Genomic DNA, 16,486 nt, shown 5'->3' with positions numbered 1-16,486 from the left:
TTTGCATTTTTCTGCTACAGTTTCTGCCTGCCATCTACTGCCTCATGCCTTCATCCTCACTCCTCCTCCTCCCTTGAAGCCCTGAAGGAAGCCTCAGGCACCCACCCAGCCTTGTTACGCTACAAAGAAAGTCAGGAATCCAGCCCTGTATAGTTTAATGCAGGAGGGGGGGCCAAACTTTTTTTTCAAAGAGGGCCAGATCTGATGAGGTGAACATGTGTGAGGGCCGACCAAAGTTGCTGAGCTTTTTTTTAGGATTTTATCCCAGGACATATACTGTACTGCCACGGGTCAGATTGAATCAACCAGCCGGCTAAATTAGGCCCCCGGAACAGACTTTGGAACTTTAGTCCCTGTGGAAGTATCTCCAGGAGGCATCAGCTGAATCTCCTGGCCTCCTCTCTGGGGTCCACACGCTGCTGGAGTGTGGGGCCGATTTTGACGCGCATGAACACCAGGATGCGTACACTAGGACAGCCTCCCTCTCCTCAGCCGCTCTATGTAGGTCAGCTGAGAAGGGAGACATTATTGCCCCCTCTGCACTCATCAAATGAATTATTATTATTATTATTATGGTCCATCTGATGATCGGGGGGGGGCAATTTGCATCCCCATCAGGCACAAGACAGAAGTGTTTAAACCTCCCTGCCTATTCGAGCACCATGTCAATTTTAAATAAACATTTGGGGGGGGGCTGCCTGGTGCAAGAGCAGAAGCATTTGCTGGCGAGAGGAGTGCTCATCAGGCCCCTGGGCATTAGCTACCTCTGCGTTACACAGATATACACTGTGATGTAAAATGTCACTTTCCCATCTGGGAGTCTCACATTGCCTCTGCCACTCCAGGGGGGGGGGGGCTTTCTGTTTCTTGGGCAAGAGAAACCAAGAAGGAGACATTCTTGTGTGAAAAAGAGCTCAGGGGCCAAAGAACAACTCAGCTGTACAGAAGCACCTCCTGGCATCACTTAGTGCTTGGTGAGGCATCTTACATAAAGCCGAAAGGCAGCCAAATAGCCAGAAAGCAATAGGTTTAGACAGAAAGGATAATCAAGTTATGATTTCATATTTACACGCTTAAATTAGAATAATAAAATGTTTCACAGTCACTGTCTCAAAAACCCTTTTAAGATGCTGGGAGGGAAGGTAACCAGCAAATTAATGGCTGCACAGAGCTTTGAGGAGGCGACTTACAAATTCAGATTGCGTTCTTCACCATACCATACCAGCTGCCTGTCACTACACAGAAAAAGACACCATTCCAAATGAATTAAGAGAAAATTTGGAAACACAACACCAATCAATATACCATTATCAGATGCTATGACCAAGTAAAATGTGAAGTAATTACTTCCGTGACTGAGCATGACAGAAGATGAGTGTGGTTCTTGTCCAAGTCTGAGTCTTCCAAGGACAACAGAGATCCCTTGTTCCGGACAAGAGCGACTCCTTGGAATTGATTCACTAGGCAACTAGTGGGGTCCTCAAGGAACGGAGGCAGCCTGGGACTTGCTCCTAAGTCCATCCACTGCTGCAACTACAGGATTAAGACAAACTGTGCAGGGGGGGGGCAGGGACTACTGACTACTGTGAGGAAAGCATCAATGGAGTGACCAGGGAGGACAGAGACTCACACCGGACATCTTCCTTTGGTTGTGGAGCCATAGAAAGTGAAGGAAGGCAGGTGAAAAGATTAAAGGGCAGGGCAAAAGTGAGAGCATTCGGAACACACCCAGATTTTAACACCTTCCTCTTCCATACAGTCATCTCCAGGACTCTGCTGACATTTGAATCTATTGGCATTTACTTCCTCTCATAAATCGAGCCAGCCAGGAACAAAAACGCAGGCAGACACACCCTCCAGCGCAGCGGAAGAGAAGCCAACGGAAAGCCAACTTCAAAGCTAAACCTTTGCTATGCGATAAGCTCCTTCACGAAGCACAATTTACATACAGGTTTCCGCACTCTCACCTACAGTATGCTGAAGGGCCTTCTGGAAAGAAAACAGGACACCTGAGGCAGCCCAAAGACTCTCCACACAGGTAAGATCCACAGGACAAAGTACAAAGCACCGTGTCCCTCTTCCTGCTAGAGATCAAAACAATTACACAGAGGGTATTTCAGAGCTAAACTCATCTAAAACATGTCACTGACTAAGTCCAACAGTCTGAAGTTTTCTTTAAAAGCACAGGCACTTGGAAAGTTTGGAAAAATTAACACGCAGCACATGGGCTCTCAAAACCCCCAGCAAGCAATGAAAAGCACAAATGGAAACCATTTTAGAGCCATAAGAAGAGACCAGACGAAAGGCCAGCAACCTGTTAGACCACAGTGGCGACCAAGCAGACGTCTTTGGGAAGTCCACCAGTAAGACACAAATGCCCTCTCCTGGTGTCCTGGAGGCAGAAGGTGACCATCCTGAAAAGCAGCCTTATCCTCCTCTATGAATTTCTCTAGACCCTTTTAAGAACATCCAAGTCAGCGCCCATCACTGCCTCCTCTGGGAGCAAATTCCAGTTTTAAAATTCTCCCCACTCCAGAGGTTGCTGCAAGCAAAGGCACAAGCACAATGGGCAGGGGGAAAGAAGCAGGTGCACAGCTCTTTTGCCCCATAGTTGTGGGGTAAAAGGGAATGGCAGTGTCTAGATATCCCATCTCAGATCATCGGTCCCAGGGTATGGGGTGGAGCTAAGCAGATCCGGCTCCAATCAGGGCCTGGATGGAAAACTGCCTGGGAGCCCCACGTAAGCATTAGAACTGGGGTATAAACATAATAAACTCTGTAATGTGGAGAAGTCGGGGCGGCACCAGGAAGAAAGGAACAGCACTGCCTGGACACCCATCATGGTCAGAGGACAAAGAGAGGGCCGTGACACCTCCTCCCCCTGGCCCTGAAAAAGACTGCAGGATTCCAGTGGTTAGGGTCTTGGCTACTCCGTGGGGGCCCCCTGGATGCTGATGGGCTCCAACTCCCATCATCCCTGACAACAAGCCATGCAGACTGAGGCTGAAGGCGGTTGGGAGTCCAACAACACGCCTGGTGAGGAACGGTTGAGGGAGTTGGGGACATTTAGCCTGGGAAAGAAGAGACTGAACGGTGACATGAGAGGCATCTTCAAGTATCTGCCAACGATATCTCCATGTGACTTGCTACAAAGTTATGGAGGGGGCATGGAAAGGCAACAGAGAATCACAGAAGTTCCATATGGCTGGAAGGGATCCCAAGGGTCATCTAGCCCAACCCGCTGCAATGCGGGGGTCAGGGCAGGAGTGGTTTGAAGGATGCCTCCGAACCCCCTCTTGCTCCCAGCTCCCCCTTGGGTCTTCCTGTCCCAGGCACCCAGGCTGGCACCCGCCAGGAGAAGAGGGGGAGGGCCGAAAGGAGGGCTTTGGGCCTGATCCAGCAGTCCGGTTCTTTTCTGGAGGAGAACTCCCTCTGATGTCAGAGGGGGCCCAGGGGGAGGGAGGGAGAGGGAGAGAGAGGGAGAGAGAGGGAGAGAGAGAGAGAGAGAGAGAGAAGCACCTACACGGCAACCCCCAAAAGAGGGAGACCCCAGAAGCCCCTTCCTCCCCGACCCCCTCCTTCTCCAAGCCCTGCCCGGGCGGGAAAGAGGGCTGGCTCACGGGGGGGGCGGGGTGACCCCCTGTCCACCCGAAGACCCCTTAGGGAATGAAGATGAGGATGATGGGGGCAGGGGGGACAAGGGGGCCCCCCGGAATCCCACCTCCCACCCCACCCCCGCGGGGGGAGGGGGTCCCGGGGGCGAGGAGGGGGGTCTGGTCCGGGGAGGGGGCTGGAGAGGTTGCCAAGGCGACCGAGCCCCTCCCCCCTCACCTGAGGGTGGGTCCGAGGCAGGCCGTGTCGGTGCTGTCCACCTCGCGCAGGATCCGCTCGTGCTCGGACGCCGTCTCGTGGCTCTCCGGCTCCGCCATCCCGGCAGCCGCCGCCCGCCGCTCCCTCAGCCCAGCCCAGCCCAGCCGGACACAGGCAGGCAGCAGGCAGCCCGCCTAGGCCGCGCCCCCCTCCTAGCCGTAGCAATGGCAACGGCGCCGCAAGACACGCCCATCGGCCCTCCCCGACGCCGACGCGAGGCCCGCCGGGAAGTGTAGTCCTGAAGGGAGGCGGAGCCGGCAGAGCGACGCGCTGGGCTTCCGCGGGACGTCGCCGACCGCTCTAGGCCTAGGGGTCTCTGAAGCATTAGCGCCGCCTGCTGGGAGGTCCGGAGGGGACTGGCCAGGAGACGCCGCTCGCCTTTTGCTCTCTCGGTGGCTCAGCTGGAGGCGCGCGCAGGGCGGACGGCGAGTGGCAAAAGCGGGTTTGGTGGCGGCTGCTCCGGGTAGAGAGGATAGGAGCTGGATGGATGAGTGGCAGGCAGCCCAGGGCAGAAATAATAATTAAATTAAATTTATTTAATTTTCCCCAGGAAATGTTGATCCAATTTTATAAAAGTATCATTGAAACTGTTATCAGTAATTCTCTTACTACCTGGTGTGGCACAGCCTCCAAGATGGACAAGAACTTGGCCAATATATTATTATTATTATTATTATTATTATTATTATTATTAAATGCCCTTCATTCATTTATTATGATTCATGATTTATAAACCACCCTTCACCCAAAGATGATGATGACTATCTGTTCCTATGCCCCCCTTCTTCCCTGACTGGCTCACTGATAAAAGCAAGAACCGCCACAAACACAGGGGAGAAACCCAGAAAAAAGAAAATCATTAAAATACAATTAAACATGATAGAATGGAAATGGTGTACATAAATCTGTTGAAATCCTACGCTGAAAACACACATAGAAATGCATAGCTTCAGGTAGGTAGCCGTGTTGGTCTGACGCAGTCGAAACAAAAATTTAAAAATTTCAGAAAATGTCCAGTAGCACCCTATAGATAGACCAACTAAGTTTGTTCTGGTATAAGGTATCTGAAGAAGCGTGCATGCACACGAAAACTTATACCAGAACAAACTTAGTTGGTCAATAACAGGCATAGGCAAACTTTGCCCTCCAGATGTTTTGCGACTACAATTCCCATCATTCCTGACCACTGGTCCCACTAGCTAGGGATCATGGGAGTTGTAGGCCATAAAACATCTGGAGGACTGAGTTTGCCTATGCCTATAAGGACAATTGTGTGTGTGTGTGTGTGTGTGTGTGTGTGTGTGTGTGTAGATATGTAAACAAACCACTGAGCCTCTTGGGCTTGCTGATCAGGTCGGCGGTTCAAATCCCCGCAACAGAGTGAGCTCCCGTTGCTCGGTCCCAGCTCCTGTCAACCTAGCAGTTCGAAAGCACGTCAAAGTGCAAGTAGATAAATAGATACCGCTCCGGCAGGAAAGTAAACAGTGTTTCCATGCGCTGCTATGGCTTCGCTGTTCTGTGTGCCAGAAGTGGGTTAGTCCTGCTGGCCACATGACCCGGAAAAACTGTGTGGACAAACGCCGGTTCCCTCAGCCTGTAAAGCGAGATGAGTGCCGCAACCCGAATGGCCTGCAACTGGACTTAATGGTCAGGGATGCTTTACCTTTTAGAAATGTGTAATAAAGGCTGGACATGCACCTGCTTATAGCAGCTGGGATGAACACCAGCGTTTGAGGGGGGGGAACTCCGCAGCCCCATAGGAGAGCTGCACCCCAGCAGAGTCTCTGAGCAGGGCGAGATTTCAGGGGTTCCAGGCATTCTCGCAGGGTTCATGTTCCCTTTGGAAATGAGGCAGAGCAGAGGCTGCGGTGTCTTTAGGATATATAGTTTATGTACACGTATATCACTCACCTGAGCATAGATCAAACACTGTTGGCATCGCAGCAGAGTCCCTTGCCTTACCGTGATAGCATCAGATGGATTCCATAACTTTGGGGGGGGGGGTTGGACATCTGCCGGTCTTTTTTTTCAAATAATTTTTATTCATTTTCCAATATTCACCAAAATAAAATCACCAAAGTCATAAAACAAAAAGAAAACATGAAAAAGAAAAACATAACAGTTCTTACATTTTTTACTTAACATTGTTGACGTCCTCAATTCCCCCCACACTGGGTCCATTTTGGAACCTCAATTAAGCAATTTTCATTTTATATCTTAAATCATTCTAACACATTTAATCATTATCATCAACTATTCTATTCTATAAAACCTCCACTTACCTCCACCAATAATTAATCAATTACTCCAAATCAAAAATTATTTTCCCATCCTCTATCTTTTATTTCTCCCCTTAGCCTAAAATTTATTACCAAAAACTTTCCATGAATTCATTTTTTCCCCCTAGCATAATAACATTTAATCAATTAAAACTAAATCAGCCCCCCTTTCCCTGGATTCAGGGTCTCCCAGATTTTTCAGCGAGTTCAACAGGTCATTCCAGTTTCGGACCATCTAAAGCAATCAAAAAGTCACATCCATTATTGCTCCTCCTCCCACTCCCACCCTGTCCCATCCTATCCACCCTTCTTCCTTGGTTATCCCCTGGTGCCACTCCAATTCTTTAAATGTTACAAAACACCATCCAACTGCTTTTCCACTTTTTAGCCCTTTCACAATTTTCCTTTCCCTTAAACTCTGGACCCAGTATGGATTCTGCCCTCCCTCTCTCACTGGGAGGGCATTATTCCAACTGGTTCTTCTTTAAAAGCTCTTGGAATCTTGTATTGTGTTCTGATACACGTCACATCTTAAGTCTTCAATAAGTTCCAGAAGTTCTTTTTCAAAGTCCAAGTCAGATGATGTTGTGTCTACTGACATCCTGTTCGTCTCAAATTATCTGAGAAAGCAGAGATTACTAACAGTAGAGAGGAAATGGCATAGTTCTTATTTCCAAAGTTCAAAAACAAAAGTCATGTCTGATCTGGTTACAAACTCTCATTTTTAATTCTTCATATCTTAAAAATCTTGTGTCCATTTATGAAGAGAGCATTGTCCAACTTCATGTACACAGCCTTATGTTTTGTGCTCTCTTCACTGCTGACAGTTTCCAGCCTCAAAGAGGCAGACAGATACCTTTCTGTTATGATGTCATAATGGCGGCTCGCTGATCCCTCCAAGGACCCAACTCCAGCTTTCAGGGGGAGTTTCCCCAATCCAAAATAAAGATCTTTACAGGGATTTTGCTAAATTCAATCCTTCTCCCCTTTACCCTGCCTTAGGGGGAAGGTTTTAGCTCCAATTTTTGATAATTAAATGCTTCCTGTCAGTCTTTCCAGTTTCAGGCAAATTAACTGCATCTCGATACACTCAATGGGGGAGATCGACTTCCTCTTAAAATCTCCTCCCGTATCTAATTAAAAATTGTTTCAAAGTCTTTTTCCAACTAATTTAGACGAATCCACCGCTCCAGGCTGCTGGCATGGAGCTTCGCGATGCGAGGGTAGCAATTTAACTCGAGGCACCCCGTCTCCACTCCGCTTGCTCTCAGTGCCCTTATTAGGGCTACCGGGGGCGGAGGAGACCGAAAACGGTGCAGCCAAGTCCCCAGAACGCTCGATCTGGGGCTCTTTGGGGGGTCCGCGTCGCTCTCACAGCTCCCCCCTCCCTCGCAATGCTAGGGAATCCCGGAGCTCGGGATTCTCTCGCCAGTCACCAATGGCGGCAGACCAGAAGTCTTCTTGGCCCCTCTGCTGCTGGCCTAGCTGAAAGACAGCCGAGTTGGAGCTGCAGTTGGGGAGAACATTGCTGCTGTTGCACCCAGGGCCTGCTTGGGGTCTTCCTTTCGGGGCACCTAGCTGGCCGCTCGGCTAGACAAGCCATTGGCAAGGTAGGTCATGTTCTTATGATCTGAAGTTAGGAAGAAGCAAGCTTGCTGATGGTACTAAATTATTGAGGGTCATTAAAACAGAGAGAGAACGGGAAGAGCTCAAAAAGGACTTCTGTTGGCTGCTGTGGACGAGATGGGCCTCCTTTGGCCTCATACAACTGCAGGACTCTTCTTACGACAGGGCTTCCCAGGGTCTCCAGCTCTTTTTGGACTACAATTTCTATCATCCCTAGCTAGCAGGGCCAGTGGTCAGGGCTGATGGGAACTGTAGTTCAAAAACAGCTGGAGAGCCAAGTTTGGGAAACCCTGAGTTAAGTTATTGCCTACATGGCAAAGTCAATAAGTAGACAACCCGCCACAATTTCAACACACCAGTTTATAGTAAGCCAAGTGATGATTTTATTAAGGAAGATGGGATGAGAAGATAGAAGGAATGACTGTGTTACATGACCAAGAAGACAGAAAGACATTTAGAAAATGTAGCATCTATCTTGACAGCTAGTAGTATCTTGCCAACCGACTGAGCTCAGAAGAGTCTCACCTGTGACAATGAACCTTAACGTCCGGCACTGCTCTGGACATGTGGCTTCTGTCCTGACCGCTCTCTCTGAGGCAAGGGAGGCCCTTTTCGGTTACTCGTGACTACAAGGCAGAGTAAGAAAGGTAGTGACGACTGCTTATTTCCTTGGCATAAACAACTATCTGACTGTGTTTGCTAGTCAAAGAACTCTTTGACCAGCAAACACAGACAGGCATCCCTCTTAAAGCATTAAACAGCTAATTTGCACGGCTAACGTGGTGAGCCAGAAATGCAACATCTTTCTCAGGAAAAGGCCAAATAAGCATTTCGGGCTGGCTGAAGCATGCGTGAAATCGGTAGCAATACTGAACCAATGAATGCTGAATGCAAAACGAAGTCGTGTGGGGTCAAACGCCATCGTCGCCCATGCCGCACAGGTCGTTCTCTCAGTAATGTGGACAAGCTGCCCCTGGGATCTACAGGAGCCAATGCTCTTCTACGCATGCGCCCTCCCTGTGGAACACCCTCCCTTCAGAGCGCAAGGATATAAACAAGTATCTGACTTCTAGAAGACAGCTGAAGGCCGCCCTGTATCGGGAAGATTTTAATGTTTGATGTTTTAGTATGTTCTGATATATGCCATGAGTCGCCCAGAGTGGCTGGGGAAGCCGAGTCAGATGGGTAGGGTATAAATAATAAAATTATTATTATTACCACTACTTCTACACAAGCCATGTAGAAAAGTCCCAGAGAAGCCAGCTTGCTATCTCCCCACTGAGCTGGCCATGCCTTTATCCTTGTAACTGAGGCCCCCTTCCTTGTTGGGCCCAGGAGAGCCACCACTAGGCAGCACCACCACCCCCACTTGCTTTTTTCTACCAAAGCCCCCCATGCTTCATTCCCCTGCAAGGCTGCAGTGGCCACGCTCCGTCTCCACGGTCAGCGGCAGCCATGCTTCCAAGGACCCACTCCTGGGAACCACTAGTAGGGAGAGGGGTGTTACACATCTCTGAGAGCAGGTGGGTCCCCTTTGGCCTCATCCAGCAGGGCTTGGCTTCGTCCATCTCACAACGGTCTCAACCTTTCATCAGAAAGGTCTCAGGAGGACCACAAATGGGCTTCCGCTTCCAAGGAGGAATCCTACACGACCCCACGCTGCTACTTCTCTGCAAAGGTGGCAGAACCCCAGCAGATGGCCTGGGCAGTGGGAAGCTCACGGAATGGCTCAAGTCGACTGACCAGAGACATCCCTAAAGAGCAGGAAATAGAAACAAGAGTGCAGCCCAAGAGCAGCCCTGCGCAGAATGAGTGCCTTTCATTGCAACCCTCGGCGCTCGCCCAAGCTGCAGAACCATTTCCTCAGCTAGACTTTCTTTCCTTCCAGATCACAGCCCAACTGGTGACCTTGGGGAAGGACTATGTTCCCTGACGCTTGCGACACCAAGGTCACAGGGAAACCTTCCCATCCCTACCTCCCTGTTTGTGAAGCGCAAACTCTTCCCAGGTGTTCCTCCCATCCTCCCCTCTTCCTGAGCTGGGATCCCTCCTCTCCTTCCACACAGCCCAGGCTCAGAACTTGGCCGGTGCTTCCACAATAGGCAAGGCTCTGAGTGGCAGGCCGTGGCCGCTGCGCCAAGAGAGAAAGCAGAACACAAGTCCTACAGAGGCGTCTCTGTACAGAGCAGCAAAAGCCAAGGTGGTGCCAGGAGGAGGAGGAGAAGAAGAAAGGTTGACACTCTTTTTTCAGATATCGTAGAAGTCAACATGAGCCCCCGATTCAAAGGTGTTTGCGAGAAGAAGATCCAACAGCTTCTGGGAGGAGATGTCGCAATCCAGCAGCTGCCCGTGTTCCTTCATGTGCAGGAACCTCTTCCGCAGCTCCAGGTTTCCCGATCTGGTGCGAGCCTCTTCCTGCATATCCGTGTCCAGGGGACCTGGAAGAGAAGGCAAGAGGGGATTCCTGCATTGCAAAGGGTTGGGCATATATAGTTCTATAGTTTTATGATTCATGGGGAGGGGAGCGCAGGGCCCATCAGCGGACTGGCAGCAAGAGATGATGGAACGGCTGGAGAAGCCGGAAGACAGACCAGCTGGCAGACCCCAGACTCACCTGGCGCATAGCTGAGCACCCTGACACCCAGCTCTTCTGCTGCTAGGACCTGGAACATCATGTCCCGGGCAGCTTTCCCAGTGCAGTAGAGGGTCCAGCTCTGGAAGGGTTTCAGAGCGCAGAGCGAGGAGACATTGACCACCGTTCGGCACAAGCCAGGCTGAGCAGGGAAGGCCTTCAGGAGGGAGGAGGTGAGGCACAGCGCAGAGGTGATGTTGAAGGCCAGGTAGGCGTTGACTTCGCCAGGGCTGGTGAAGTCCAAGAAGGATTTGGAAACATCGCCTAGAGAAGCTAGAAGAGAAAGAAGACCCCTGTTTGTTTATCCATAAGTGCTCCTTCAGACCCCAGAAGACCTAGACCAGTGGTTCCCGAAGCAGACATTGGGATTCTCTAGGGGGGCATAAGAAGAGGAATGCTTTGATGGCTTTTCCTGCTTGGCAGAGGGTTGGACTGGATGGCCCTTGTGGTCTCTTCCAACTCTATGATTCTATGATTCTAAGGCAATGCGTGACAGGGTGGGGGCGTTGGAGGTGTAAATGTATATCAGACTCTGAAAAGCTGTCACCACAGGATCAAGTTCATCCAGCTGGTTGAATTAAATCAACAAAATAGTTTCAACTGAGATTTGAATAAATATGCAATTGTCACTGTTTGAAATTTAATTGGGTTATCTGTCCTAGTGAGCCATGCAAAGCGCTATTCTGACTGATGCTTTTTATAGGATAGGGTAAGGAGGAACTGGGGGTGAGTTTGTGGAACCAGGGGGGGGCAGTGGCCCAAAATAGTTTGGAAACACAGAACTGGAGGATGGGAACAGCCTCACAGGCAGAAGCTCCCCATTCTGGGATAAGCCAAGCGGCTCAAAAGCAGAGCTTTTCAGATCATGCTGTGAGTGAGGAAGGCATAAATTGGGGATCAGAACAGAGAGGGAGGGAGGGAGAGCACATTAGGGGCACCACCCCAAACAGGATCACACAGAAATCTCATCCCTTTATACAGTACGTGCTATGGAGCTGTGAGACCTGTGGCTGGGAGATTAGGGTTCTCAAAGGTGAAGTGCGAGCCAACTGCTCAGGGCAAGGCAAGGCAAGGCCTGAAACTATTCTGAACATGGAGGAAGACCTGGCTGAGAAGGACTAACCATTGCACGACACCACTCCTACTTTGGAGCCACCATTTTGCAAAAGCAAAAGGATGTTTTAGCACACACATACAAACACCATGTTTATGGGTGAAATTGGAGAGGGTGGCTGTTTTTGTCTCCAAGGGGGCTTTCCTTGCATGTCTACACAGCCAGTTGTGGTATACCCCAGCACAAAGGGGCCGCCGAGATGATCCGCAGAAGACGGCGGAGTCTGACACAAGCAACTACTGTAGGTGGCAAAGGCGCCCAGCGATCCCCCTGGCTTGGAAGTTCCCAAGCGCTACACTTCCTCGCTTTTCTTCCCAGGAGCTGCAAAAAGTGGGGGCGCTTGAATCCGCGCGCTTCTCATCTCCGCTGCATTCCCACAGCAACAATCCCAAAGTCATGTTTGCTGCGGACCTCAAAACTAATCCACAAGGCAACGGAATATGCGTTCACCGCCTTCTCTTCCGCCCTCGGTGTCCCCCTGGCGCTTTAGGAAGCAGAAAAGCCCGCTGCCACCAGGAACTTACAATCTCCCTTCCACGCGAAGGAAGAAAAAGAGGGAGGGGATGCAGAAATAAACAAGGAAGGGGGGAAGCAAGGACACCCGTTTAGTTTGCGTTACGGCAGCGCCCGTGGATTTGGGGTCTTTGCCAAAGACGGCCACCGCTTAGCCCTTTCCCCGGGAACTGGCCTTTCTAAGGAGGAGGAACGCGCTCTGCACGCGCTCACCGGCGTTGTTGACGAGCAGCAGCCGCTCCATCGGCCCGTCCCCGCGGAGCTCCCGGGCGGCGTGCACCACGCGCTGCAGCCCGTCATCCGAGGCCAGGTTGGCAGGCAGGCCGCGCACGCGGAGCGTCGGGCAGGCGGCGCGCAGCTCGCCCTCCAGCTGCTCCAGCGCGGCCGCAGAGCGCGCCACCAGCAGCAGCGCCGAGCCGGGCGCCAGGCGCGGGGCCAGCAGGCGCGCCAAGCTCCGGCCGAAGCCTCGCGAGGCGCCCGTCACGATGACCACGCCGCGGCCCAGACCCGCTGCCCGCTCGCCGGCCTCTCCGTCCATGGCCGCTCGCTAAGCCGGGCGCGCCACTCGTGCGCTTTTACGCAGCGGCGCTCCGAGGCGGGACCTCAGCGCCCCGAGGGGGCGGCGCGGCCGCTGCAGAGACCCCGCCCGGCGAAAGGAGGAGACACGGGCCGGGTGTTTGTACGGTATGCCCACCGCCTAGAAATGCGCGTAATTAAGCTGTGTAGCAAATAAATAAACGTCCCATTGAGCTCTGGCCAGGTCAGAATGTGTTTAATCTCCTTGGCATCCTAAAGTGAAACGAAGGGTGGCTGGCGGGCGATGGGTCCTCCGTGCCCTGGTGCAAATCCCTGCCCTGGCTTCTCCTCTTTCTTCCTGGCTTTGGCCTCGATTCAGAGCAATCAGGAATGAGATGTGGAAATGGGCTGAAAGTGCAGAATTAGCTAATGATTAATGGGAAGACATAGAATGGCACCGCAGACAAATAGGATGCCTGCTTAGTGGGAGGTTGTTGCTGTTATTTATATAATTATTTTTTATATATATTTTAGATCTTATGATTTATGTGGAAATAGTTCAATTTCATTGTGTATTTTTATGTTTTTTAAAAATAAAAAATTGTCCCATACCACCTTATAGACCAACTAAGTTTGTTCTGGTATAAACCTTTGTGTGCATGCACAATTCTTCAGATACCAGAACAAACTTAGTTTGTTCAGCTTATACCAGAACAAACTTAATTGGTCTATAAGGTGCTACTGGACAATTTTTATTTTTATTTCGACTGCATCAGACCAAGGAGTGTGGTGGAGTCTCCTTCTTTGGAGGTCTTTAAGCAGAGGCTTGACAGCCATCTGTCAGGAATGCTTTGGTGGTGTTTCCTGCTTGGCAGGGGGTTGGACTGGATGGCCCTTGTGGTCTCTTCCAACTCTATGATTCTATGAAATCCTTCCCACCCCCTTGACTCCCCTCCACCACACCTTGACTTCCTTATATTTTAAATTCAATGCTATCATTGCAATCCTTAAATTTTAGATTCTGATCTCTTTATCACATTCCTAATTAATGTTGTCTTTCCCACTTTACTCCTTTAGTCTAAGCATATCAACATACTCTTTTTTGAACAGTGTTTATCCATGTATTCTTCGAAACATTGCCACCCTAGTCTAAGCTTTTGGTTTGTCTGTTTACTGTTCATGGCTACTTTTGTTGTTTGTAATTATGTATTCATATTGTAACCTGCCTTGAGCATGGTTTGAACTAGGGAAAGGCGGCATACCAATAAAATGATGTATGTATGTATGCTCAAATGCTCCTTGTTGCATAAACGCCCCGCAAAAAACCCCGAAAGGAGTGCTCCGTAAAGAAGGCCATAGTCAAACCTCCATGTAGGATTTGAGCAAACCAATCAGGATGGAGAAAGCTGACCATCTGATGTGGCCCCTTGCAAGCCATGTGGGTCAGGGGGTGGGGATGCGATGCGATGGGATTGCATTGTATGCATGTTGCTGGCGTCCGCTGAAATCTCCACGAGACAAAGGAGGAGGGCTCCTTCGGGGGTGAAGTCAAACTGCTGGGGGGTTGCAGCGCCCGCTGTGGCTGCAGAGACCGATGTGGGAGAGACATGTGTTGTTGCAGCCGGGGCAGGTGAAGGTGCTCGGTTGTGCTGCTGCAGATGCTTGGTGTTACCAGCCGCCATGTCTCGCTCGTAGACATTTTTGTAACGCAGAAGGAGCCTGCCAATAGGCCAGGTGCCTGAAGCCAGCAGGCACTTCTACCCGACTTTTCTGATTCAAAGAGTGACCTGAGCTCAGGTTGACAAACAGAGCAGATGAGGCCAAAGCAAGCAGAGCTGGTGCATAGAAGGTCAAGGTCACATGGGAGGCCTGGGGAGCCAGCCGTCACCCGTGCAACGGTGCTGCCACCTTGTGGGCGTTTCAAGACAGTTGATGTCTTCCGAGTGGGATTCTGTGGCATCCCAGCAAATTCAGGTTGTGCAATTAGAGTTGATTGGGAGGTCTTGCACAACAAACCCACTTCCCCAAAACATCCTGAAAGACCTACATTGGCTCCCAGTAAGTACACTTCCAAGCACAATTCAAAGTGTTGGTGCTGACCTTTAAAGCCCTAAATGGCCTTGGCCCAGTAGACCCGAAGGAGCGTCTCCACCTCCATCGTTCAACCCAGACACGGAGGTCCGGCTCTGAGGGCCTTCTGGCAATTCCCTTGCTATGAAAACTGAAGTTCCAGGGAACCAGGCAGAGGGCCTTCTTGGTGGTGGCGCCCACCCTGTGAAACACCCTCCCATCAGATGTCCAGGAAATAAACAACTATCTTACTTTAGAAGACATCTGAAGGCAGCCCTGTTTAGGGAAGTTATTACTGTTTGAGGTTCTATTGTGCTTTTAATTCTGTTGGGAGCCACCCAGAGTGGCCGGGAAAACCCAGCCAGATGGGCTGGGTATAAATAATAAAATTATTATTATTATTAGGCTTTTTTTTTAAAAAAAAAAGAAATTGATATGAGCATTTAATGTGGAAATGCCATGGGCCACCTGAATGCAGCTTGTGGACCAATGGTGGCCCTTAGACCACAGTTTAGAAACCCCTCCTCCAATTGCACGCAGCCTATTTAGTTCACTAAGCATCCCCAGAAAATTAAGAATGGTATATTTTCCTGGTAGGTGTGGGACTCCCACACCCTTCTCTTTTTTTGACAATACATATTTTATTCTCTTTATAATTACATTTATAACCCACCTTTCCTTCAAGGAGCTTGAGGTGGTTCTCTCCATCCTCAGTTTACCCTCACAACAACCCTGTGAGGTAGGCTTAGGGTGAAAGAAGGATGGTACCTAGTGAGCTTCACAGCTGAGTGGAGAAGTTGAGCTCTGGTCTCCCAGGTCTATTCTGTCCCTCTAACCATCATACATGCTGCATGAGAGAACACCAGCGATGTGGATCGTTGTTTTATCGGGCATTTAAATGTTTCTGCCTTCTTCTTTTAAATGTACTCCAGCGCCCGGCCCCTGACAAGCACTGATCAAATAAATAAATAACCAAGGGAGAAGCACGGCCACGCGGTTCTTAATGCCACGTGTGGAAAGAAAAGCCCCTGAGCAATGACTTGGCAGGGGGTTGGACTGGATGGCCCTTGTGGTCTCTTCCAACTCTATGATTCTATGACATCCCACCTCCGCTTTCTCTTGCGTGCTACACGATGATTCCGAAGGGTGCAGAGAGGAATGCAGATTCTGGTAGAGAAAAAGAAAAGTGAAATAAACATGCAGCTTTTGCAACCAGACCCGGAGGATGGAGTACCCAGTTAGTTGCGGAACCTCCCTCCTTCCCTCCCTCCCTCTTAATAGGCTTTTAAAATAAGGGAAGTGACAAGAAAATGTACTGGAAAGTGTGGGACAATAACTCTTGCAGCGGCCGGCACACCTTTGGCTCTCGCCACAAGCAAATCTGGATGAATGCTCATTAAACAGATTGCATGGAAGTGATGGAAGAAACCCAACATCTCCTGAAAGGCAGAGGGGAAGCGGTGTGGATGCGTCCACGACAGGAGGCAGCAAGGCTTCTGAATGCCAGTGGCTGGAATCCTGCTTGTAGATTTCCCCTTGGGGCATCTGGTGGGCCATTGTGAGAACAGGATGGGCCACTGGCCTCATCCTGCAGGCCTCTTCTCATGATCCAGCACTGAGCTGAGTGGACCAGTTGTCTGATCCAGTATAAGGCATCTTCCTATGAATGGCAGGGAGAATCACATGTTGAAATCTCAAGGAGACCGGAATGTGCTTCGTTTTAGTGAAACATACCATATGCCATTGCAACATACTAAAAGAACGAGGCATGGTGTGGCCTGGTATATAGAATGAATTAAGCTACTGTATTCCAAATGCCCCAACTATTTCCAGATGATGGAAATCATTTTTATCTCCCTCATGTAG

The 16,486-nt window shown here is 50.1% G+C and overlaps 2 protein-coding genes across 4 annotated transcripts in view; both read right to left on the bottom strand.

Moving 5' to 3' along the window:
* Nucleotides 1–4,037, bottom strand: part of EXOC6B (exocyst complex component 6B) — a 218,297-nt gene extending 214,260 nt beyond the window's left edge. For all 3 annotated transcript variants that reach the window (XM_035103719.2, XM_035103722.2, XM_060278290.1), the window contains exon 1: nucleotides 3,832–4,037. In XM_035103719.2, the coding sequence (XP_034959610.1) occupies nucleotides 3,832–3,929 (98 nt within the window). In that variant the 5' untranslated portion in view covers nucleotides 3,930–4,037. The remainder of the gene's footprint in view (nucleotides 1–3,831) is intronic.
* Nucleotides 4,038–6,476: 2,439 nt separating this feature from the next.
* On the bottom strand, nucleotides 6,477–12,867 carry SPR (sepiapterin reductase). Its single transcript, XM_035103738.2, has 3 exons — nucleotides 12,248–12,867; nucleotides 10,390–10,680; nucleotides 6,477–10,213 (listed from the first exon to the last, which is right to left on the bottom strand). Exons 1-3 carry the CDS (start codon nucleotides 12,570–12,572, stop codon nucleotides 10,023–10,025), a joined length of 807 nt encoding a protein of 268 aa, XP_034959629.1. The 5' UTR covers nucleotides 12,573–12,867; the 3' UTR covers nucleotides 6,477–10,022.
* Between the last annotated feature and the right edge of the window lie 3,619 nt (nucleotides 12,868–16,486).

The sequence above is a fragment of the Zootoca vivipara genome, chromosome 9, assembly GCF_963506605.1.
Source record: "Zootoca vivipara chromosome 9, rZooViv1.1, whole genome shotgun sequence".
Classification (NCBI taxonomy): Eukaryota; Metazoa; Chordata; class Lepidosauria; order Squamata; family Lacertidae; genus Zootoca; species Zootoca vivipara.
This window is presented reverse-complemented; position numbering and strand designations above follow the sequence as displayed.

Bases quoted from the DNA above. Each gene is read 5' to 3' on its own strand.
- SPR (XM_035103738.2), bottom strand. From the start codon at position 12,572: ATGGACGGAGAGGCCGGCGAGCGGGCAGCGGGTCTGGGCCGCGGCGTG. The intron at 10,681-12,247 runs GTGAGCGCGTGC...TTTCTCTTCTAG, and splicing joins GCTGCTCGTCAACAACGCCG to CTTCTCTAGGCGATGTTTCC. The intron at 10,214-10,389 runs GTGAGTCTGGGG...CTTCTCTTCCAG, and splicing joins GGTGCTCAGCTATGCGCCAG to GTCCCCTGGACACGGATATG.